Raw genomic sequence first — 25,637 nt, 5'->3', positions numbered from 1 at the left:
TTTGCAGATTGAATAGATCAACTGAGGACCCATACAGAGAATGAATAAAGAGCCAGGCATATGAAGAGTGATTCTTTGGCTCACATACAGAAATCTACCAACAAAAGATGCTAGAGAGGATGTGGGGAAAAAGGGACACTAACCCACTGTTGGTGGGAATGCAAACTGGTAAAGCCACTATGAAAGTCAGTCTGGAGATTCCTCAGAAACCTGAATATAACCCTACCATACAACCCAGCCATCCCACTCCTTGGAATTTACCCAAAGGAAATTAAATTAGCAAACAAAAAAGTGGTCTGCACCTTAATGTTTATTGCAGCTCAATTCACAATAGCTAAGACCTGGAATCAACCTAAATGCCCATCAACAGTAGACTGGATAAAGAAATTATGGGACATGTACTCTATAGAATACTACACAGCAGTAACAAACAATGAAATCCAGTCATTTGCAACAAAATGGAGGAATCTGGAAAACATCACGCTGAGTGAAATAAGCCAGTCCCAAAGGGACAAATATATGTTTTCCCTGATCAGTGACAACTAACTGAGCACCAAAAAGGAAACCTGTTGAAGTGAAATGGACACTATGAGAAACAGTGACTTGATCAGCCCTTGTCCTGACTGTGATGAACAACTTAATACTTTATCCCTTTTAGTATTTTTTTTGTTCTACTTAATACTATTGATTGAACTCTTTAATTAACACACCATTATTCTTAGGTATTTAAATTTTTTTTTTTTTTTTTGACAGGCAGAGTGGACAGTGAGAGAGACAGACAGAGAGAAAGGTCTTCCTTTTTGCCGTTGGTTCACTCTCCAATGGCCGCCGTGGCCGGTGTACTACGGCCGGCGCATCGTGCTGATCCAAAACTAGGAGCCAGGTGCTTCTCCTGGTCTCCCATGAGGGTGCAGGGCCCAAGGATTCGGGCCATCCTCCACTGCACTCCCGGGCCACAGCAGAGAGCTGGCCTGGAAGAAGGGCAACCGGGACAGAATCCGGTGCCCTGACCAGGACTAGAACCTGGTGTGCCGGTGCCGCAAGGCAGAGGATTAGCCTAGTGAGCCGCAGCGCCAGCCCTTAGGTATTTAAATTTAACTGAAAAGTGATCCCTGTTAAATATAAGAGTGGGAATAAGAGAGGGAGGAGAGGTATAATATGGGACATGCTCAATCTGACTTGCCCCAAATGGTAGTTAGAAACAAATGGTAGAGTTAGAAACGGGATTCCAATTCAATCCCATCAAGGTGGCATGTACCAATGCCATCTCACTAGTCAAAGTGATCAGTTTCAGTTCACAATTGATCATAATGATAGGTCTAAGAGTCAAAGGGATCATATAAACAAGACTAATGTCTGCTAATACTAACTGATAGAATTAAAAAGGAGAGAACGATCCAACATGGGAAGTGGGATACACAGCAGACTCATAGAATGGCAGATGTCCTAAACAGCACTCTGGCCTCAGAATCAGCCCTTAAGGCATTCGTATCTGGCTGAAGAGCCCATGAGAGTATTTTAGGCGTGGAAAGCCAAGACACTCTGGCAAAACAAAACAAAACAAAACAAAATAAACTTAAATGAAAGATCTCTGCGAGTGAGATCCCAGTGGAAAGAACAGGCCATCAAAGAAGGAGGTACCTTTCTCTGAAGGGAGGAGAGAACTTCCACTTTGACTATGACCTTGTCTAAATAAGATTGGAGTCGGCGAACTCAAAAGGCTTCCATAGCCTTGGCAACTCATGACAAGAGCCTAGGGTGAGTACTGATGCCATAAACAAGAGTGTCAATTTGTTAAGTCAACAACAGGAGTCACTGTGAACTTACTCCCCATGTAGGATCTCTGTCCTTAATGTGTTGTACAATGTGAATTAATGCTATAACTAGTACTCAAACAGTATTTTACACTTTGTGTTTCTGTGTGGGTGCAAATTGTTGAAATCTTTACTTAATATATACTAAATTGATGTTCTGTATATAAAGATAATTGAAAATGAATCTTGATATGAATGGAATGGGAGAGGGAGTGGGAGATCGGAGGGTTGCGGGTGGGAGGGAAGTTATGGTGGGGGGGAAGCCACTGTAATCCATAAGCTATACTTTGGAAATTTATATTTGTTAAATAAAAGTTAAAAAAGAAAAGAGTAATTCTTGCAAACTTTCAGAGCCCTAAGCTTCAGAGACAAAAACTGGTCAGGTACAAAGAAACGGGAATCAGAATGAGATTGAACTTCCCTGTAAAAACTTCAGATACTAGAGGTCAATGGAAAAAAAGTGTTAAAATTCTGTAGGGAAATCTTGAGTTATAAGCAGAGAGGCTACCAGGAACCTAAACAGTGGCTTCCCATGCACCTTTTCACAGGAAGCTAGTGCAGGAGACACTCCATCAAAACCAAGATGCGAACTGAGGAAGTGCGGTAGCAGGCTCTAGGAAACAGGGCTTGAACCCGGACAGCACGAAGAGAGGATCTGGGGTGGCAGGAATAATGCTTCTAAGTCTACTTTTCATTCTTACGGTCTGCTTAAGTTTCGAACCATGGGCCTGTATAAGTTTGATTAAAAATTCATTAAGGAAAAAAACGGTTGAAACATTCAGGAGTGGGGCCAGTGTTGTGGCACAGCAGGTGAAGCTGCCACTTGTGATGCCCTCCCACGTGGGAGTGCCAGTTCTTGTTCCAGCTGCTCCACTTCTGAGCCAGCTCCCTGCTAATGCACCTGGGAAGGCAGCAAAATAAGGCCCAAGTACACGGGCCCCTGCCACTCCACTGGAGACCTGGATGGAGCTCTGGGCTTCTGGTGCTGGGCTGGCTACCCCCAGCTATTGTGGCCATTTCGAGAGTGAAACAGTGGATGGAAGATCTCTCTCTCTCTCTCTCTCTCTCTGTCTTTCCCTATCTCTATGATTCTGTCTTTCAAATAAATAAATCCTGAGAAAAAAGAAAAGAAACACTCAAGAGTTAAGTCCCAGCTGCCAGAGAAAAGATGGCAGGAGGTGAGTGGAGAAGATTCCTGGGGAGTAGGGCTGGGCATGGAGGTGGGTGTGCTGCAGCCTAGCACTGACTCTAGGCACCAAGGACAACAGGAAGAGGGGCCAGTATGCACGTTTGCGTGTACATATGTGTGTGTGCACCCGCACAGAGAGAGCTCCAGGCTTTCCAGGCAGGCTTCCCTGAGGTTGTGCACAGCCTCCGGGAGATGATGGCCTGCTGGATGCTTCCAGCCCTGACTGCTGAGCTCCAGGCAGGGTGGCACTGGTGGACCAGAGTTCATGGGAGCCAGCCTGTGTTTCAGGAAAAAAACAAGGCCTGGGCGAGGAGAGAAGGCTGACGGAGTTGCTCCTGTCTGTTTAGCTGCCATCCACATGTCTTCCCCCACCTCCCAGTGCTAATCACCCATCCCCTCTCTATTTGCCAGTCTGATCTGAAGACAAAGTATCTGCTGACAGACAGGTCCCTGTCTAGTTCAACTCCAGGAAAGCTCCAGAGAGCCCCGCCCCAGCATGCGGAGGAGGCACATCTGTTCAAGTGCTCTGGGGGGAGAGCGGAAGGCCTTGACCTTACCTGAGTCCCCACTATGTGCCCGTCACTTCATGGGCATTTTCTCACCCCAGCTGCCGACGGCCCTGGGATCGGGACATGATGAGTGACCTTTCCCAGATGAGGAAAACGGCAGCCAAGCCAATAAGAACTGAGACAGCTCTGTGCCTGTCTGCACAACCTGAAGGCCACCCAGACTGAGCAATGGACACAGAGGCAGTGCAGGGAGAGGAAGAGCTGCAGGCGGCATGAGCGCGGTTCAGAGGAGGGAGGGGCCCAGGCTGCTCTCGCTCCACACGCATCCTGCCTCTTCTCAGGAGACCGGAGCTCTGGCCTCTCTCTGTACTGCGCTTGGCAGTCTAGGGCTCGTCGGGTTTTGCCTTCTTAGCCATTTGACTGGAAGTGAGTGTCGAGGAGGCAGAGGGGAGTGTGCCCAGGCCTCTTTGGTACACGGTGTACCCTTCCCCTGTCCTTCCAGGGGCCACAGCCCAGTTGGTCAGAGTGCTCCTCACCCTCTGCAACAGGGTCCTGATAGGCGTGGCTGGCTTAGCTACTCACAGCCCTTAGGCTCCTGGGGGTAAGAAATGTGCTTGCTTTGAGTTGGGGACAAAGACAAGGAGCACACAGGTGCATTGTTCAAGGGCGCTCAGGCTGGGGACAGAGGCCTGGAGGGGGTATACAGGGGGCAGGGGCACCAGGGCCCTCACTTGTTCCCATGGTTTTCCTAGGGACTAGTGCCACGAATGACTAACAGCTGCCCTGCGCTGAGTGCTGGTTAAGGGCTCGGTGCTGTCACTGAGCTGTCACGGGCTCCATTTCACAGATGAGCAAACTGAGGCTACGCAGGCAAAGGACTGTGACCACGCTTGCCTGGTTACTAAGCATGGCGTGGAGAGACCCAGCTCAAATCCTGCTCCAACCCTGTGGCAAACTTTAACTTTCCTAATTCTAGATCCAAGCTCCATTTTTTTTTTTTTTTTTAGCAATCTCTGAGGAGAATGAGGTGCAATTCAAGAATAGAACTGAAGGATTTTCAAGGTTATGAAAAAGATATGTAAAGAAATAAATTCATACATGTTAACATTTCTTATAATGGAAATTCAGAACTGGGAAAGGATTATGATAACTCTATTCATGTGTGACGGATATATTATTGCCAATTATTATTATTTTTAATTTCATGTATTTTACTTTATTTATTTGAAAGGTAGAGAGACAAAGAGATCCCATCCACTGGTTCACTCCCCAAGTGCCTATAATAGCAGGCACTGGCAAGGAACTAGGAATTCAATCCCGGTCTCCCACATGGTGGCAGGGGCCCAAGTATTTGAGTCAACACCTGCTTCTTCCTAGGGTATGCATTAGCAGGAAGCCAGCATTGGGAGCGGAGCTGGGACTTGAACCCAGGTACTCCCATATGGGGTGCAGATGTTCCCAACTGGCATCGTAACTTCTGTGTCAAACACTTACCTCTTTTGGAACGAATTATAGATCATCTTTTAAAAGACTTATTTATTTATTTATTTGAAAGGCAGAGTAAGAGAGAGAGAGAGAAAAAGAGACAGTGCTTTCATGCGCTTGTTCACTCTCTCTAAATGCCTCAACAGCTAGGGACAGGCCAGGTCCAAGCCAGGAGCTTGAACACTCCATCTGGGTTTTCCACGGGGGTGGCAGGGACCAGTACTTGTGCTGTCATCATGTGCTACCTCTCGACGCATCAGCAGGAAGCTGGATTGGAAATGCAGAGTAGCTGGGGCTTGAACTGGCACTCTGATATGAGACAAGGGCTCCCAAGTGGCAGCTTAACTCTCTGTGCCACACCTGCCTGCAATTTTAGATCATTTGTGTTGACGAAATAGCTGTTAAATATGGAGGGTTTTCAAACAGCTCGTGAAAAAAGTGTGTATTATGAAAAAAACTGCATAGATTTCAGAAAAAAATTATACAAACATAAACTTATCTCAATTCAGTTTTTCCATGAATGTTTTGAAGTACTCTTTCATATCATTAAAATGAGAAAATAATTTTTTTTCTAAGTTTTGTGTGATTGTGACATTAACCTGTGCTCACACTGTTTCAGTCTCTGTGGGGATCTCATCCAAAGGTAGGGTTCTCCCCATTAACTCTGGAAGTGAACTTGCCCCCTAGGTCTCTGGAGCCCACCCCAACAGGAAATCGCCCTGGAAGATGATTCTGTCATCGACATGTGTCGCGTGCCCCTGCATCCCCCTCCCCCAGTGCCTTTCCAAAGAACCCTTTCCTGACCAACCTCACTTCTCCTTTCTTCTGCTTCCCTAAGGGAACTAAACACCTGGCACTTATTTCTCGACAGACACACATTCCCCTGAAAATTACACCAAAGGGGAGCATAAGAAAGGCGATCCTAACTAACGCCCCACACGGCTTGGTGCATTTTTTAACTGCTATTGAGCCAGGTACCGCTGCCTGGGTGGGAAGTGCCTGTATCCACTAGAAAGCAGTGCAGACACGTACGATCAGAGATTCCCTGGGGGATCCCAGGAAACCCCGCGGCGGCGGCGGGTCACGGGACACGTGGATCTGGGTGCATGCCGGTGATGAGGGAAGGGCTGTTACCTGCAGGTGGAGGCAAGTCTACTCTTCTACCAGGTACCAGAGAAGGTTGTGCTGGAATGAAAACGTGGACGGCTACAACGGGGTTTAGAAAGCTGATGTGCCTAGAATGGAAGCTCCTCCCAGAAGCTTGGAGTAAAACTGTGCCCTCGGCTTCAGAACACGGGGAGTTAGGCTCACCTAACACCCAGGGTTACGGCGAGAAGTCCGTCTGCACTATCTTGCCAGGTGAGGGATGGGAATGATGACGGAAAGGCCCGGGTGGCAGTTCTGTCTGACCGTGCCCTCCTGAAGGCCTGACGCTGAGCTCAGCTCAAGCCGCACAGGACTCTGGCTGTCAGGCTGAGTCAGGCTTGCGCCAAAGCGCAAGGCACATGAGGGTGGGAACCAGGCAGAGCAGGAACCACTGCCCACAAATACTTGATTCTAAAAATCAACTCCCCTCTTCTTTAATAACCATGTTCTCTTCAAGTGTCCTTGCTACCCGGACAATTACCCTGGGAGGCTCACGGTGGATGCATGAAACAATCACCAGATAATACTACTCTCTGCAATTCTCCCAGACTATCGCTAATGCTTTTCTTTGATGACATTACAGGTATTCGAGTCTTCTCATTTTCTAAACTGTAAATTCTTCAACAGCAAGGTCTCATTTCATTCTTCTCTGCGCCCCTGCCTGAGAATCCCTAACACGGTAACTTGCTTACGGAGCAAGCACTCTGTAGATATTTTTTGAATGAATGGTTGGTTCCCTGTCCCATTACCTGGAAATTGGCTCACTGCTGGTAAAAGTACACACGTGTGACATGCATGGGGACAGGCATTTGGTGCAGTGGCCAAGATGTCACTTGCAACATGCACATCTCATATCACAGATCCTGGGTTCAAGTCCTAACTCTGCTCCCAATGCCAGCACCCTGCTAATGCGCACCCTGGGAGGCAGCAGGTGATGGCTCAAGTAGTTGGGTCCCTGCCACCCATGCAAGAGACCTACACTGAGTTCCTGGTTCCTGGCTCCGACTTGGCCCAGTTGAGAGATCTCTCTCTCTCTCTCTCTCTCTCTTTCTCTGTCACTGTCTCTCTTTCAAATTAAATAAATTTAAAAACCCCACACAAACAAGGATTTTAAATTTCTCTTCATGCAAATGGGTTTTCATTCTGTTTTTTCCTTTTGGTCCGGGACAACCACACAAAACCCCAAACAGGTGGCTCTGAAGAACAGCTTCAGGTAAGAACAAAAATAGCCTCTGCCCAGCCAATCTGCCCTTCACCCTGATGGTGGAAAAAAACTCACAAAATATTGTGGCAAAGGGGCTGGCACGGTCCCGTGAGCTCCTAAGGCATGCTGACAACCCATCTACCCAGGTCTCCCCTCTCTGTTCAATCTCCAAGGACACAAAACCCAGGCAACCAGGAAGTTGTCTGGTGGGTGATGTGTCACCCTTCCAGGAACTTCTTTCCAGCTCACTCTTGCTCTGTCGAAACACACGCTCGTCTAATACGAGGCCTGCTATGACAGTGCCACGGCTGATGGTAATGATGATGACAGCGATGGTGGTGGTGACAGCAGTGAAACTGGCTGTCAAGTCAGGAAAACGCTAAGTGGCAGGCGCTGGGCCGGGCCCCTTACGCACACGGTCTCATTGAAACTTTCCAACCACCAGGACTATTATGACTTCCACGTAACACACGATCGGCCCGCACACCACAGACGGAACGAGGGAAAGCCACCGGATGGCGGACGCGTGGCTTCGCCCGCTGAGGTAGAACTCACCTGGGAAGGACAGAGTTAGGTGGCCTCGATTTCGCAGGGGACGCGACTTTCGGTTCTGGCCCGGAGCTCCCCGAGGATCCTGGTAGAGAATCCTGGGCCGGCCCGGATGGGCTGGGGAGTATTTCCCGTGTGGAGGTCAGGAGATGCTCTTTATCTTTCACTTCTTTTTCCCGGGACTTGGCTTTGTGTTCCGCCAGGAGGAGGTCAAATTGCTTTCTCCGGCCCGGGACTGCCCTCCGATGGCTTAGCGAGTGCGTCTAAGGAGAAGAGAGATGAAAAGCACAGCCTCTTTGATCAGCACATAAACCTGCTTCCCCAGGCCCTCCATTTCAGAAATAGCAATTCATGGGAATTTTAGAGGTGCTTCGAAAGTCAACTTCAAGGCAGCAGCTCCTGTTCTGTGGCTGGGAAGAGGCAGAGACCGCACGAACGCAACCATGCCCTACACTCCTGGTGTTAAGAAGCCAGAGCTGCCTCCAGAGAATGGCATAAGATGACGAGCTTCAGCAAGAACCCATGGAGACTTCTCCGATGAAAGGCAGCCGCGAGGGAATGCCAGAGTTAATCCAGGTGCAGGTGGGAGGCTGCGCTCGGCCCAGACCAACAGAGCCACCAGCGAGACCGGGCCACGGCCTCCATCCCAAGAAGCACTCGCAGCTCAGTATGAAATAGGGGGCTCTGGGCTGCCCAATGGCGGCCGCCCCGGGTGGCTGGATCAGGGGCGCGGCAGACCATCCTCCCCTCCGGGGCTGCCTTTCAGGGCGCTGCCGCCGCCGCCGCTCCTGCATACATTACAGCGTAGCAGGCTTCAGAACCGCCTGTGAGTGCCTATAAATACAATTTACTGTCTGGCCTCACAAGTAACAGGGGAAGCCTAGTTTTTTTTTTTTTTTTTTTCCTTCTTAAAAAGCCAGCCAGCTCAAGGCAGGCACTCTGCTACCATGGATGAGAAGAAAGCATTTCCCTTACAAAGAACAGCTGGAGGTCATGTCGAGGTTCCACACCCTGCAGTGTGCAGAGAGTGGCATGCAAACATTTCGACAAAGGCCCCAGCGAGAGCAGGAAGTATTTTTTATGGAAAGAGAAATACCTTGCAGGTGAGGGATCTTGTGCAAGGTTTCTTTGTCTCGGGATCCAATACTCCACAGTGTTTATTTGGGTCAAATTCTCTCTCTGGTTTAAGAAACAAACAAAAAATATAAGAAAAAAGGAGACTAAATAGGTTTTGGCATTAAGACTACATTTTTTTTAAAAAAAATGCACATTTGCACCAACAAGTGAGACATTGTCAGGCAATCTGGTTTGTCGCTGTTGTTGTTTTTGCTTTACAACCGGCTGCTAAAATGCTCTGTGAACCGCTTTGGTGGTGGGGGTGGGGGGAATTGGTGCTCCTCTTGAACTCAAGTCCAGCATGGGGCACAGGGGAACAGGGCAGGAGTGGGCCCCCGAGGGAAGAAGTCGTGCTGCTCTTCAGGCTGTATTTACTTGTATGGGTCCCAGGTCCTTGGCACTGTGGGCACAGCTGGCTGCCGAGCTGGGAGAGCCCGCGGAGAGGAGAGAGCTGCTGGGAGGGTGCACATGCCCCTGCCTCCAGCCTGCCTTCCTGCTAGTTTGAGCCATTTAAGTGGGAGATTATCCTCTGACATGTCAGTGTGACCTGACTCTCTCACGCTTCACAAAGCCCTCAGCACAGGCTCTCCACACAGCCTCGCTGACCGGAAAAAATCATTTACCTGATTCAGGAACATTCAAGCAGTGCCACGGAGGGGCAGGGCAGATGTCTGGGTATGTGCCTTTGTGGAGCTGAACTTGCAGGTGCAGGTGCAGGGGTGGGGGTGGGGGTGGGGGTGGGGGCTGCTAACTCTCACAGCTGGCCGTGCCCCCAGCTCTGGGCCTGATGCTCCACAGGGGAGTCAGGACAGGCAGGCCCCTGGGGAGGAAGGATGGCCTCTGGGGAGGCCTGGCTTCCCCCAGATCCTGCCTTGGTTGAGGAGGCCCTTACTTCTAAGGAATCTGTTTTTCTTTTCTTTTCTTTTTTTTTAACACTCATGTGCATATCTTTCCCACCCCTGCGATGACAGGATGAGAAAAATGCTCTCCCTACGAGAACAATGAGGGCCTGAGACCTTTAGGCTGCACAGTTGCAGCTCTTAGATGCCCTTGGTGTCTCTAGAAAGCACCCAGCAAGGCGGGCCTGGGGTGGTGGGGGTGCAGAAACTTGGAGCAGTGTCCTGAAGGGCTCTGAATGGTTACAAACGAACAAGAGGATACTTGGCTGGCAAAGTGTCCGGAACCGGGGGGTAGACGCTCAGCAGAACTGACGCGTGTGTTCTATTTTCAAAGGAATGTTTAGGAAGGAGGTTAAAGTGGTGGTGATGCTGGTGTGTGCGCAGGAAAACCAGTCTCATATCCCAGACCGATTCCCCGGTGGGCTGTGAAAATACCCCCTCCCTTTTTCGCTTTTGGCTGCTTCTTTTTTTTCTTTCTAGCTTTGCTTTTAAGTAAAGAACACTGCTAGGCCTGGAGAGGTTTACTTCCCATAAGCCCTCTCTGACCAGCAAGAAGTAAGTGCATGGGTGCCAGGCCCCAGGCTGCCTGGTGTAGAGTTCTTTCGCCAATCAGACCCAGGGCCCATTTCACACTAGCACCTCAGGGTGGCCTGCAGATGAGCAGCCTGTTGGCTGGAGGCAGGAGCCAACTGTCAAATGTGAAAGCCAAGTAGGAGAGCAAGCAACAGACCTCCAGTGCAACAAGACAATCTATACAACTCAGAAACTATAACCTGCAAAAAAAACAAAAACAAAAACAAAAAACAAGAAAACCCCACACAAACAGTTTCACTGTGGGATGCAGGCTGGAAGCCAAGGTCACACTTCTGCTACCACAAGCACCTCGTGCTCTGGACACTGTGCCCAGGCCTGCTGGTTTCCCCAGGGACGTTGTCCTCTCTCCATCCCCAACCCCTGTCTGGGCCCCGTTCCATCCAGGAAGACAGTCAGGGATTGGGGGCTCCAGCCCACAAAGTAAGGCACCCCAACACTCATAGAGAGCCCTGGACTCTCCCTTTCTCCCGTGACAGTGGGTGAGCAGTACGTGGTGGGACTGGCAGGGTATAATAACTGTTTCATTGGAATGCTTTGGGCCTGAGGTACTTTTAGGACACACATTTTTAAAAAGAATTACAGATGTGAGATTTAAAAAAACTACAAATGGATACATGTGAAGAAGAAAATAAAAATTACGCACAAAACCCTGGGCACCTGAACATTACGCTCACAACCTGAAGGTGGTTTTTCTCACATAAGGTGGCTTTCACTGTGAGATAGCGCCCCGCGTGTGTGAAGAGATCAGGAGTTCGCAGCCTTTCCTGTGCTTTGAGAAAGCAGCACTGCCAGAGTTCCATAGCAGTTCAAGAGCAAACACCATCCTCACAAGGTTGCCAACAGACCAGCTGTCACCTCCAGGAATGGCCACAGGCCCACTCAGACAGTCAAGGGGCAAGCCCAGGGCCTTCCTCCCAGCCTATCAGCATGCGGGCCCGCCCACGTCTTCACCGGGAATTCCAACCTGGTTTTGCAGGAGAGTCAGTTGCAGTTCCAACTGTCAACTGCCTGGAAACCTACAGAGTCAAAGGCCCCAGGCAGTGTCTTCCCAGGCAGCAGGATCGCTGATGGGGCTGCGCCTGCAGGCCCTGAGCTGCTGTGGGATGTTCCTAGGGGCCATCCCCGTCAATCATGGCAGTTGAGCAAGTCAACACAGTATGGCTACACAGGACCACCTGCTGACAACACCCCAGGAATCCACACAATGGCAGGGCTCCCTGCCTCCTGGTCACCATGGTAACCCTCACAAGAGGCCCCACGAATGGGAGCCTGAGTTCTCCCTTGGGGTTTACTTGGGTGGATGGCCTGTTTGCAGGGAGACCCCGTGTCCCTCTTAACATGAAACAGAGCTGCTGAATTGTAAGAACACGTCACCCTCGGGTTGCAGACGGGACTCACTTTCAGTCCACTCATGGGCCAGGCTCTGAGGACACTGACACGTACCTGAAAGTCTCCTGTAGGGCTTGCTGCTGTTTTTGGTGCCATTTTGGTGTTTCTTGTCTATGGCGGCTGATAGAATTCCTTTGCCATTTAAGATCTTCTCTGGCGAAGGTGGCACTGACTTGGACATCAAGATGGGCTTAATTAAAGGTGGGGTGGAGATGGCAGCAGAGGAGGAGGAGGAGGAGGCGGAGGTGACCGCAGTAGTGGTTGTAGAGTTCATTTTGACATTGGCACCGTCTGCCTTCACTAGGTTAGGAATTTTCTCTAAACTGACTACAGGAACCGGAACGCTGAAAAATAAATGAACACACACAATCGCCTTCTTTGATACATCTGGTCCGCTGAGGAGTTATACCTGCTTATCGTTATCTGAACACTTCCTTATCACTTATTTATACTCTTCCTATAAGGGAGCAGCAGGATTCCAGTTTTGATGGGAGAGAGATTTGTGCCTTGGAAGGGACCGACAGGGGGTGCCAAGCTGGCGCAGCACCAGGGATAGCATCAGAGCCGACTGATGGCCTCCCTCCCCAAGGCTCCTGCGAGGCCGACTCTCAAGCAGGCCCTGCGTGCTGGCCGCCTTCAACACGGCACCTTGGGCAGAACAAGGCACCTGCTGGGGAGCTGGGAGGCGCTGCTGCTGACTCATGCCCCTCCCCCTGCGCCCAGTCCCCACCTGGCCTGACAGCTGCCGAGCTCTGCAGCACCGACGGGGTCATACCCCGTGGCGGGGGCAGCAGCGGCAGCAGCAGTGGCTTCAGGCCAGCGCCTGCAGAAGGCTTGTGGATCAGGCTCACTTCTGGGGGCCGGGCTCACACCGAGTGAGCCGCCATGTAACATGATCCCCTATTCCATTTTAGGCAGCTCGAGATGTAAATAGGCAGTTCTCAGGGCTGGCAGGTGAGAGGATGAATTTTAAGGAGGCAGAGCACAGAGGTGTGCATTCACGCTTTAGAACCTGTCACCTTAGTCCCACTTCCCTGCTAGGCCGTCGTGTGGCCGACGCACACTTGATTTCTGCGGCTCTGCAAGCCTGGAGGGCCCTGAGCATGGGCCTGTGTGGGACTGTCTCCTGCTGAAATGTGGAAGTGATAAGCTTTGCTTCACTCCCTGTACCAGAGTCCCATTCCTCCTGGTGTGAGGCTAGACTGCTAACCTTTTAGCTCCCCAATCGTCTCGGAGCTGAGAGGAACCAACTTAGCTCTCAGAGCACCGAATGATGGAGGCAGGGGGTAGGAGTGCGGGGATTAGCTGGGGAGGGCTCTCATCACCCACTGGGCAGGCTAAGACTCATTCACGCATTGCTTCTCTGATCAACTTGTTCATGAAATGATTTCAGTCCTCTCCCCGACAGCCCCTGTCCCTCTTCTGACTTTGATCACAGATGTTAGCTACAGATCTTTGCAGGGAGAAGGGCACGTGGCGTGGAGCAGAGTGTGTGGGGATGCCATGAGCTTCTTGCCCTGGGGGATGGGGGTGTGCAATGTCCCATCGGAGGGGAAGCTGGAATGGTTTGAGTAATACATCTTGGCTATAGTTGGCATGTGTCCCCCCAAAAGTTCGAGTCTTAGAAACTTGGTCCTACATTTCATATGTCGATGGGATCTGAAAGTGGGGCCCTTGGGAACTAGCTGGGATTACACGAGGGCTTGAGGGAGGGGACTAGCAGGTTTCTAAGATGAGAAACAGTGCCCGAGCTAGTTTGCAGCTCACTTTGCCTCACAATGGGATGCCCTCTGATGCATCAGGATGCACCAAGAAGGCCTAACCAGGGGCCAGCACCACGTTCTTAGGCCTCCCACACTCCAGGACCATAAACCACATAAACCTGTCTTTATCAGTTGCCCAGTCTCAGGTATTCAGTTATAGCATCAGAAAATGGACCAAGACCCAGTGTCACTGGCCATTTTGTCCCTGCTCAGAGCATCTCAGTCACTGAGACAGAGCTGAAAACTTCTGCTTTCTATCTGATGGCAGCTCTCACGGACGGCTGAAGCCCCTGATGAGTGAGCACATTAAGCAGCTGTGCAGATATCACCCGGCAAAAATCATTGCTGCATTCCCGATTTTTTTCAAAATGAAAAAACAAACCAACCCTGCAGTGCTGGGATAAGGAATTCTTCTAGGTGCATGCCTTCATTCAGTTAAAAGAAAAACACAAGTTACAGTAACCAGCATCTCAAAGAGGTACTTATACACGCATGTTCATAGCAGCAATATCTGCAACAGCCAGAAGGTGGGAGCCACCCAAGTGTCCATCAACAGATGAATGGATGAACAAAACTCGGTATTATTCAGCCTTAAGAAGGAGGAAGCATATGTGTTTTGCACATCTGTTAAGATGCTGTTTGGGACGTCCACATCCCATACTGGAGCGCCTGATTCAGACCCTGGCTCCTCCACTTCCCACCCAGTTTCCTGCTAATGCGTACCCTGGGAGGCAGTGGCTCAGATGCCTGAGTTTCTCCCACACAGGAAACCTGAATTGAGTGCTGGACTCCTGGCTTCAGCCTCTCCCAGCCCTGGTTGCTGTGGGCATTTGGGGAAGTGAACCAATGGACTGGAAGATCTCTCTCTCTCTCTGTCTTTCAAACAAAATGAAAATAAATTCATAAAGAGGAGGGAAATCTGACACACGGAAGAACTTTGAGGACACTATGCTAAGCAAATCAAGTAATTTACAAAAAGAAAAATACTGTGTAATCCTATATGAGGTACCTAGAGTAATCAAATTCATAAAGAAGGAAGAACAATGGTTACCAGGGACTGAAGGGAGGAAGAAAGGTGCCATTGTTTACTGGGTATAGAGTTTCCATTTTGTAAGACAGAAAGAATTCTGCAGATTGCAATACAACTATATGCATGTACTTAACACTACTGAATGGTACATTAGAAACAGTTAAGTGGTAAATTTTAGTTATGTGAATTTTACTACAATGGAACAGTTTTAGAAGGATACACACTAAAAACCCTCACAAAAGACAAAACTCACACAACCTAAATGATACCTCTATAAAACTGACTTCAAAAGTATGTACTACAGGAACCTGCTCCCAAACGTCTTGATATAATTCTTCATTCTTGTGTTGATCTGTTGACTTCTTTACTTCTTAAGGAAAACAAAGTCAAACTCCCGGTGCGGATGTGAACACATGGACTGCACGGCCTTCTCTGACAGACTCTTCGTGAAGCCAAGTTAGTTTAGGAAAGGAAATCAGGACTTTCAAGTTCCAGGTCCAGCTCCTGTTGCGTGAGCCAGTAAGAGTAAACAAAGGCCGGCCGGCGCCGCGGCTCACTAGGCTAATCCTCCGCCTTGCGGCGCTGGCACACCGGGTTCTAGTCCCGGTCCGGGCGCCGGATTCTGTCCCGGTTGCCCCTCTTCCAGGCCAGCTCTCTGCTGTGGCCAGGGAGTGCAGTGGAGGATGGCCCAGGTGCTTGGGCCCTGCACCCCATGGGAGACCAGGAAAAGCATCTAGCTCCTGGCTCCTGCCACCGGATCATCGCGGTGCACTGGCCGCAGCGCGCCGGCCGCGGTGGCCATTGGAGGGTGAACCAACGGCAAAGGAAGACCTTTCTCTCTGTCTCTCTCTCTCACTGTCCACTCTGCCTGTCAAAAAAAAAAAAAAAAAAAAGAGTAAACAAAGGCCAGTGGGGCCGGCGATGTGGCTTAGTGGGTAAAGTCGCCGCCTACAGTGCTGGCATCCCATATGCGTGCCGGACGCTCCACTTCCGATCCAGCTCTCTGCTATGGCCTGGGAAAGCAGTAGAGGATGGCCCAAGTCCTTAGGCCCCTGCACTCGCGTGGGAGACCCAGAGGAAGCTCCTGGTTCTTGGCTTTGGATTGGCACAGCTCCAGCTGTTGTGGCCAATTGGGGAGTGAACCAGTGGGTAGAGGACCCCTCTCTCTCTCTCTTTGCCACTCCTTTTCTCTCTGAGTAACTCTGACTTTCAAGTAAATAAATAAATCTTAAAAAAAAAAAACAACAAGAAACAAACCAAAAAAGGCCTCCAGTTACCATGGATGTATGCACGTCTATGGATGTAAGCCCTGGATGTATGCCTACGTCGAGTTCTCGTGACCTCAGCAAACATACGATGCCCGGAACGACTGTACAAAGGGAAATAAATTTAAAGTTGAGCACAACACGCCTCAAGTGCTCACAGTAGGGTTTCCTCTAGCGTCAACCTCCAGTTCCAAATGCAGTCTTTAAGGCAGCCTGGTGAGCACAGGTGCGCTAGGTGCAGACACGTGGGCCAGCATGAGCCGACTCATTCTCCTTGGTGATGCTTCTTCCCAACTGTGTGTAACTGAGTTTGAGACAGGCCATTTGGATTTTTTTCTGCTACAGAATGAGTACAGCCTATTCATACGCTGTAATGGCAACACTGCCGGGACTCCAGCTGGACTTCAATCCCAGTGCCCACACGGAGGACACAGAATTGGAGCCATCAGAAACAGGAAAGGAAAGGCAAATATGCAGTCATCCGGGACTGAAGAACGGGCGGTGTTGGGGAAAACAATCTGATCAACAAGGTTTGGAAGCATTCCCAAGGCCAGGCAAATCAGTAAAGCGCTAAACCAGAGAGCAAATGTCCCTGGTGCCAGGTGAGTGGCCACCTCTGGGCAGTAAGAAGAGCAGGGGGGTTGAGTGTCTGTAGGTAAACATTCAAGGGTGTTCATTAGTTAAGGGAGAAGGTGTATTGACAGAGGGAAGGAGAAGAATTGGGAGCTCCCCAGAGACTTCGCTCTCCTGGTGCACGTTCTCTCTCCCAAAAGCTTTGGGCTCGGGGTGGCGCTGGAGGTTAGAACACCAGCAGGGATGCCTGAGGCCCTCACTGGAGTGCCTGGGTTCCGTGGCTGGTTCTGGCTCCTGGCTCCAGCTTCCTGTGAATGCAGACCCGGGGAAAGCAGCAGTGATGGCTCAGGTAACTGGATTCCTACCACCCACCGGGAGACATGGAATATGTTCTCAGCTCCTGGCTTTGACCCAACCAAGCCCCAGTCATCATGAGCTGAGAAAGGGAAGAGAAGACATGGAAGAGGGCAGCTCAGCCACGGTGGGCAGGGTCAGACACACCCCTAGAGGAAATGGGTAGGGGGAGAGGTAGGGAAAGACAGGAAATCACTCCTACTGACCTTGTCATCCTCGCCCCCCAATATAAATGCAAGCCATTGGTCCATCTGAGCATTCAGGCTCCTTTCTTCACTACTACTGGCGAGAGCCCCGAGATCCTAAACTGATGAACAAAGCAGGTGATGATTGCAAGATGGCGCCACACAATTTGGAAAAACCAGTCCTGGATATCCAAGCTTTTTTTTTTTTTTTAAGCCAAGAGATCCAGTGGATGTTAAGTACTTATTAAGAGCCCCAGCCCCCACCTCACTGACCCACAGCAAGGGAGGTATTGTGGCTATCCCCGAGTCATCACTTGGGACTTGTCTTCTGCTTCCTCCTGTTGTCCCCTTTCTCATTTCCCTCACTGCCTCTACCACCACCTTCCCCAGCCAGTAACGTGTCCCTGTTTTGGTCAGGTAAGGGTCCCTTCCAGATGGCAGTGGACACTGAAGGACAAACTTAATTATTTTCCATTTGGAAAGAAGCCAAGGATTCTGACTCCCACATTCCTAGCACGGGCCTCTCCCATCTTTGCTGTGTCTCATCACAGTCACCCCAACACCCCCACATGCAGTGAGGAGCCGGTGGGGGGGCTGGTTAGCTGGCAGTGCCCAGATGACTGGCTAAGCCATTTCATTCTGTTTGCTTAGGTGCCTGGCAGTCAACCCTGGGATAGCAACAGCCCCTTAAAGTCCCTTCCCCAGTTTTTTTTTTTTTTTTTTCCAAATGTTTATTTTTCATCTACTTGCAAGGCAGGGTGACAAGGAAAGAAAGAGAGAGAAAGAGAGAGTTTCCCTTCACTGTTTCACTCCTCAAATACACTCAACAGCCAGGGCTGGGTCACGTGGAAGCCGGGAGCCAGGAACTCCATCTGAGTCTCCCACATGGGTGACAGTGACCCAAGTACTTGAGCCATCATCCGCTGCTTCCCAGGGTGCCCTATCAGCAGGGAGCTGGATGGGAAGTGGAGCAGCCAGGGCTGGAACCAGAACTCACACAGGTGATGCTGGCGTCTGAAGAGAAGGCTTAACCCCCTTGTGCCACAGTGCCTGCCGATTCTGTCTGAAGGGATGCACTCACACACTATTAGTGGAACGCATCAGCTCACTCGCTGTTGTCCTTTTTTGACGAGTCTCCACGCTTCCTGGCAGCTTTCACAGTGCCTGCGAGGCAGCAACGCCCAGTGCTGCAGCTCGTTCCCCTGCAGTGTCCCTTACACCAGGAGGGAGTCCTCCTCTCCCCTTCCTCCCTGGCTGCCCGCGGGGAAGGGTGGCCACCTCCTGTTCCTTTTGTGCTGCTTTGGCTGCCCGTGTCTTCCTTCTCTGGGCTTGGCCTCTCTGAATTTATCTTTCTAGATGAAGGCAGGTCCTCTGACTTTAAGAAAAATGGCTCTCTTGGCACCAAGCAGCTTCTCCCTGCCTGCCGGCGTGTGCAGAAGTGCAGAGGTGGAGAATCATGGGGATGGCTGCAAGAGGCAGCGCCGGGCCGCAGGGCCAGCTGCGCTTTGCTGGGGACCGCGATTTCCCCTTTTATCATCAACAGAGATGCCTCAAGTCAGGGAATGATGCAGGAAGTCTTTAGGTCTGCAGAAATCACCGCCAGCCTTTCTCCACTCACCAGGGCCGGGGAAAGATGGATTTGACAGGCAGGAGCCTCAAGACGTATGGTATTTATGCTGTGGGTTATGTGTCTGATGGGAGTTCTCAGCTGTCTGTTCTTCCACTTGCAAGTCCTTCGACCAAGGCCCATGTGCCTGGCAGAAGCTGGAGAATCCGACTCACTGGCAGGCCCCTGGAAGGGCCACCTTGCTCAGCCTCTTGCCGTCCAGGCACAGCAAGCATTCACTCCTCCCAAACAGAGAGGACGGCGTCCACCCTTTCAAAAACACCCTTGGAGAAGGAATTCTACTTGGCTCTCTTGGATGCATTTTGGGGGCTGCTCTCAGGAAGTTATAATCTAGATTATCCCAGGTGAAGAACTCTTCGGGACCATCGCTGGGAGTTGGGCGATGCCTAAGAATCAGAGTAAATGACAGTCACAAAGTCCTCCCATGGGAGGACACATCTAGGGAGTCCCATATAAATCCTGACACAGGACTAAGTGACTTTTTTTTCCATCTGGAAAAACATGGAGAAAACCTTTCAAAACATCAATTTGTAAACACTGTAATGAAAATAGGGTATTGGCCCATAGAAGAGGGTAATAAACTCTGCCAGGTTAATCTAATATTATGTCGTGGCTGAGTATGAGACCTGCTGGTCAGAGAGGAAGCATGGTGTGTAAAGTCTCCTGGCCTTGCATGGTTTTGAATGCTTTTGCATAAAGCATACCTTGGGTTGGGTGTTAACATGCCCACACCTCCATCGGATTTAATTCCTGGCTTCATCTCCTGATTCCAGCTTCCTGCTAATGTGGGCCTTGGCGGGCAATGGTGATGGCTCAAGTAGTTGCGTTCCTGCCACCTACCTGGGATACCTGGATTATGTTCCTGGATCCTGGTTTTGACCCATCCCAGTCCTGGATATTACAAGCATATGGGAAGTGAGCTGGATATCAGGGCTGTCTATCAAATAAAAAAATAAGCGCGCGCACACACACACATACACATCCTTTCACTAAACTGGAGAAATGAGATCAGAACACATAGTCACCGGGAGTGAGTGGCTCTTGCAGCAGAGGCAAAAAAAAAAGCTTGCCCAGCAGGGTCTCATTCCAGCGGAGCTGGGCAGGGGCCTACTGCCAGCCAAGGTCATAGCATCCTCATCAGTGATGGCACAGAAGTGATTGCCCACCGAGAGAACGGTGTGGGATTTTCCCCTGAGCCAGCTGGGGGATGGGAATGAACAAGCTGATTGGGATGAACTGTAAAAATGGCCAGAAGCCGATAAATAAAACCAGACAGGAGAAGTAGAGCTGAACTGAGAGTCTGTGCCTTGTTATAGTTAGGGAAATCTATGGAAGGGCAAGGTGTTGCACCATAGTGTGTGATAAGGGCTAGGAGTATAATCTTTGAATGAATCCAGATCTGAGTGCTGCCTTTTCTATTGCTGGACGCATTAAGGCAGGGGCATCTGGCTTCCAGGTGTCAGGACCTCGCGAGTCCAGGAACACTTCTGGGAGAGACAGAAGAGGGCATTGGCTAGACAGGCGCAGTGAGCACTTGCCCAGGGTTCTTCTTTCCCTTCTTGGCAGGCAGCCTCAGGACACACGAAGCCCACACAAGCACCTGCAGCTGCCCTGCCTACCTTACCAGGCCCTCACAGCTCTTTGCATGGTTTCTGTAGCAGTAAAATGAAGCTACTAGAGAAGCCTGAATGAGAGAATAGGTAGGGGTGCGCAGCATGGTGCCAGGCTCGGAGCAGACTCCAACCAACTGCAGCAAGACAACAGGGCAGAGAAGCGTGTACCTGCTCGTCTGCTGCCCCTGAAGCTTCTGCAGTGTACATTTGGGGTGCAGGTCATGGTCACCATCAGAAAGTTTCTGTTTTCCTAGTCCCTTCTGGTCCCATAACGCAGACAAGATGGATGAGGTGGGAGGGGTGGGAGCAGGCGGCCTCTCACACTTATCCAGATGGAGGGCCACTTCTGCAGAACGCGGTGACGGCTGCGGTCCTCTGAGCCCCAGCGGCTCCTTCCCAGGACCCTCTGCCTTTCTGTACAATCCCCCCTCTTTCCTATCCCTAGCTTGCTGGGTACAGCAGAGGCCTGGATTGGTGGCTGTAGCTCCCATCTGCACAGCACATTCTGAAAGGAGAGTGAGCGGGGACTTCAGCCTCCACTCGTACATTCGTCTCTGAAGCCTGCAGTCTGTCAGGCCAAGGTGGCCTCTGCTGGCTCCAAGATGTCTTCCAGAGGAATAATGACATGCACCCCTCCAGCTGCTCCAGCTGTCCTGAGGCAGGGGGCCCCAGCATGGCCTCCCCACTAGTCTGTTAGCCCCTCCTGCGCATCTGTTACTCAGGGCTTCCCAGGGCACGGAGCTCAGAAGGTGTCTCCATGCTCCCTCCCCCGGGGAACAGGGGGCACTAAATGTCCTGATGTTCCCGGAGAGTCCTAGTGCTCCAGAACCGTGAGAAAATCAGCAAGAGGGAAGATGGGTCCTGAGGCAGTAGGGAATGAGGCGGCGCCCAGGCCACCTGCAGGATCAGCTGTGCTTGCAGCGGTACAGCCTGGAGCAAGGACTCCAGGAGGGTTTTAAGGACAACCCTAGCGGAAACCAAGTGCATCTGCTCAGAGTGTCTCCCTGTGCAACTGAGAACCGGAAGCCATGCAATTAAAGTGAATGGCCGCTGACATCTGCATCGGTGCAGACACAGCGCCACAGCCTTTGAGGGCAGGATCTGAGGAGGACAAGTGGATTCTGGAGGACGCTGGGGCACAGTGGGACAGAGTCTCAGGCATTTGGGTCCCCAGTGCTGGACCAAGAGCCTGGGCTCTGGAGCAGCAAGCCGGAGCGCTCCCCTCTGCAGCCACCAGAGGTCATTGGCTCCCGCCATCGGAGCTGTTGCCTGTCCAGTGTGCAGGCCTGCTCTTCGCCTTCCTGAGCGCATACTCCCTGTCTCCCTCCAAGCAGCTAACACAGGGAAAGGGGCAGGAACTCCTTAAGGAACATCCTCCTTCCCCTGCCCTGAGAGGTCGGGAGCTGGTGCCTTGAGCAGGGACCCTGGGATCCTGGTCTCAACCTTCTGCCTCAAGAAACTCATTCTGAGCACTTGGGGAGAGGAGGGAATGGCGAAGGGTCCCTGGGTACCCACCAGTGTCCCCGCCTGTGGCCTGGAGGACTGCCCCGGGAGCACCTTTCCTCTCCCAGGAGGCACTCACTCTGCTTTTTCCTACTCAGTACTGCAACCCAGGAGCTCGCACTTAAACCACCTCCAACCCAAAAACAAAGCACGTTTTAAAAACATCTTCCAGAGTGCAGCGTTCATGTTGGACCAACAGCAATCTCCAGAAATTCTTTGTTCCAAATTACTTTAAGTTTTGTATTTTAAAAATCTGTTACAGTCACTGTCCAGTTAGAGACCTTGGCTCCTCCCTGACATGCAGTCGCTCACAGTCTACCTCTCAGGCGCTGTTAAAGGAGCCCCTTCCCGCATGACCGCCTGAGGCCCCAGCACTGCTCGCCTGAACGTGATGAGAATTCTCACCACCGATCTTCCTGACCCGGCCTCTGAGTGACTGAATCCAGCTGCACTCGGCCACCTGCCAAATCGGACCATCAAAGGCTTTGGGAGCGCCCCCTGCTCAGAGCACCAGCTTCAGAAACCACCCCACCTCTCCCCGCCCAGCATCTCCTCCTACAGGGCTGAGGAACCATTTTACTGCCCAGGGCCATTTGGATATTTGTAGCCTCATTCGCGGGCCACACGAAATCATCAACTTAAACATTAGCCTGCTGTAGATTTATTGAATTTCAAGTTCAGCCTGTGGTTGCCTTGGCAGGGCCAGAGCAAATGGTTTCGCAGGCCTTCTCTTGGCTGTGAGGTGGGGAGCTACCAGGTGTCCTTGCTGGACACCTGGCTCTTACAACGCCTGGCTCTGTTTTCGCATGGGCTGGGCTCTCCTTATGGTATGTCCTTCTCCCTTCTCCAGGCACACTCCCCCGTTTGTCTAAACCCCAAGGAAATGTCCTCTCCTCTCGGTGTTAGTGCTTCCTTCCTAGGTGATTCTGCTACACCGACCTTGAATCATGTCCACCGGCCAGGTTTGATTTCTAATTTATGTGTCCTGACTGGATAGACAGTTATCTGAGGATTAGAACTCTGTCCTAGTATACATGTCACTCTGGAGTTATCCCAGCACCACATATATTGTCTGGCATTGAGGAAGGGCTCACAAATGCTCACGGATGTTCTCAGCCAACGTTAAATCACCTAACACAATCAAAACTGAACTGGGGGGGGGGGCAGTGCGGTGGCACAGTAGGTTAATCCTCCATGTTCAGCACTGGCATCCCATATGTGCGCCAGTTCGAGACTCAGCTACTCCACTTCCTATACAGCTCTCTGCTATGGCCTGGGAGAGCAGTAGAGGATGGCCCAGGTCCTTAGGCCCCTGCACCAGTGTGGGAGACCCGGAAGAAGCTCATGGCTCCTGATCAGTGCAGTTCTGGCCGTTGTGGCCATTTGGAGAGTGAGTCAATGGAGGGAAGACCTTTCTGTCTCTTTCTCCCTCTCACTGTCTGTAGTTCCACCTCTCAAAATAAAAATAAAAATAAAATCTTTAAAAAAAAACTGAACTGGCTCCCCACCAATGGTCGGTAAGGACAATGCTTTAGGGGAGGTGTCTCCCTCCCTGGCAGGAGAGACTGAGCGCAGCAAAGGGGGTGCAAGTTCACAGGGGCACACCCGAGCACCACTCGCTCACTTGGGATGCCGTTCAAGCTCCATCCCCGATTTTATGATTTTACAGATGAAGAACCAAGGCGCACAAGGGATGCCCCAGGCCAGGCAGCAGAAGGAAAGGCAGGAATGGGTTTTCACTGCAGGGGACTCTGAAGCCCCGTGCTCTTTATCACGGCACCACAGGACAGACAGGCTGGGCTGGAGGCCCAGTCGGTCGCTGTGCAGCTGTGCACGGGGTCTGGGGCCCACCATGTCATTTTGCCTCTGTTTTCTCATCTTCATCACCCAGGACTAACGGACAGGTTTTGATGGCAGCTTCTAAAACCCATAATGTGCTATCCCGTCTGCCGCACCCCGGTTACCAAGTTGTGTTGCTCATACATCCTCCCTCACTGTCCTGTTTTAATTTCCTCCCCTGGGCTCCACTCCCTCTCTCAGAGCACTTCTGGGACTGAGCAAGGTCAGCCGCGTGCACACCCAAGGAGCTGTCCATTGTCCTTGACTTTACTCATCTGAAAACCCAGTGAGGACGCTGACATCTGGATGCCTCCCTGTCCTGGCAGGGACCCTGGCTGGGCGCCTGCTCTGATCTGTCTACCTCTCAGCCTCTCTTACCCATCTGCCCCTTCCACTCGGTGGCTCCTCACAAATGGAATGTCTACTCTGCAGGCAAAGAACCCCGGCCGCTGATGCCTTCTGAGTGCAGCAGGGGGCCATGCTGCTCTGATGGGGTGGGGAGTGAGGCCTGGAGAAGGGTGGGGCGAGGGGCAAGGAGGCCCAGGGGAGGCGACTGAGAGAATCCTGCAGAGGCATCTGGGGCAGGTGGACAAGTTGGGTCCCTCGGAGAGCCGCCTGCAGCACTGGGGTGGCTAGGACTTCCCAGCCTGAGTGGCACCCCTGAGCCGACTCCCTGTGTCATCTGGGAGCCGTCAATCCTGAGCCACAGTCTCGTCCCCAGTTCGTGCCAGTGCCAGGCAGGAGGAGATAAGCCGCCCAGGCTCTCCGCAGGCGTCTGGCCAGGGCTCTCTGTTGTCATTTCCCTCTCCACAAAGCCCTGAGGAGACATTCAGAATATTTCCACTCCCCAGCCTCTGTCCCGCCCACCCCGCCTCCCCCACCGTGCTGTAGGGCACGCACAGGGAGGCCAGGAGCCTGCTGATTTTTCTTTTGCTTTGGCTCATTTTCTTTCTGGAGCAGCAGGCTCATCTCCTGCATTTTTAATAGCTGAGCATATTTAGCATTCAACACACACGTGTGGGTTGATAAAGCCCAAAGAGAAGGCAACAAGCCTGGAAAGCCTCCTCCCACCTCCTGCCTGCCTCCCGCCCACCTCAGCCGCCATCCCTCGGCCTGTGTGCCCCATCCACCCACCAGGCTGCACCAGGGTAGACGAAGCGCTGGCAGCTGGGAAAGTCAGGCTGGTTGACGCGGTCACCAAGCCAGCGCCTGGTCCCTTGACTGGGTGGGGCCTTATAAAACAAGGCTGAAATGCTCAACAGAGTCAAACAGCCACAATTCCCTCTTGACTTTCGCCCGGGGAACAAGTCATCTTGCTGCATCCCCTGCTGTTACGGCCCACGGGGACATCGATGCCATGGCACAGCACCGGGCATGCTCTGGTCACTGGCTCCCTCAGGGGCAGTGCCCGCGAGCAGGAGGGAGAACTAGCAGCCGGGGGCTGAGGGGTTGGGGTGCCTGGGAGTGCTGGCAGGTAGTTCTGCAGGGGACAAATTTGGGCCCTCTCTTACTCTCCTCCCTTTTTCCTCAACAAGCTCTTTTTTAACCTACCCAGCCAGAGAAGAGAGAAAATAACAACACCACAGACCATTTAGCTCTCTGTGAGAAGACCAGAGGGACGGCGTGAACTCAGGACTGGCGTTTTAATTGCTGCACTTGTGAATTTGAGCTGCTTGGGAAAGGGTGGCCCACACCTGTGGTTGAATCGCATTGAAAGGCCAAGGGCCCGCATGGGCAGCCACTGCTGATGCCCTCTTGGCCAGTAGGGGTCGACAGGGAGCTCATTTGGAGTGATGGAACAGAACTTTGGCAGGGGATTCAGACCCTCCGTGGTCTAACTCTGTCCTGCATGTCATAGGCTGGCAGCAGCATGCTACCTTGGGGAGAGGGGCAAGTGTTCCTCCTCCCTCAGAGAGAGCCGAGGAGCCCAATTCACACGCCTTGGAATCAGAGTCAAAAGGGGCCTACCCAGGGTCATCAGGTTGATGTGT

At 51.6% G+C, this 25,637-nt stretch overlaps 1 protein-coding gene across 25 annotated transcripts in view; it reads right to left on the bottom strand.

Annotated features, from left to right (window-relative positions):
• Positions 1-25,637, bottom strand: part of ATXN7L1 (ataxin 7 like 1) — a 283,217-nt gene that overhangs the window by 27,408 nt on the left and 230,172 nt on the right. For 24 of the 25 annotated variants that reach the window (XR_007920484.2, XR_007920483.2, XR_007920485.2 and 21 more), the window contains 3 exons: positions 11,949-12,238; positions 8,993-9,075; positions 7,903-8,159 (listed from right to left, as the gene is read on the bottom strand). Coding sequence is in view for 19 of the 25 variants with exons in the window: in XM_051848829.2 (XP_051704789.1) it covers positions 7,903-8,159; positions 8,993-9,075; positions 11,949-12,238 (630 nt within the window). In the remaining 6 variants the exon portion in view is untranslated. Of the gene's footprint in view, positions 1-7,902; positions 8,160-8,992; positions 9,076-11,948; positions 12,239-15,964; positions 16,057-25,637 lie in introns of those variants that run through there. The other variant, XM_051848840.2, reaches the window with a different exon arrangement.

The sequence above is a fragment of the Oryctolagus cuniculus genome, chromosome 3 (genome assembly GCF_964237555.1).
Source record: "Oryctolagus cuniculus chromosome 3, mOryCun1.1, whole genome shotgun sequence".
Taxonomy (NCBI): domain Eukaryota; kingdom Metazoa; phylum Chordata; class Mammalia; order Lagomorpha; family Leporidae; genus Oryctolagus; species Oryctolagus cuniculus.
The sequence above is the reverse complement of the archived record's forward strand: the minus strand, read 5'-3'. Positions and strand labels throughout refer to the sequence as shown.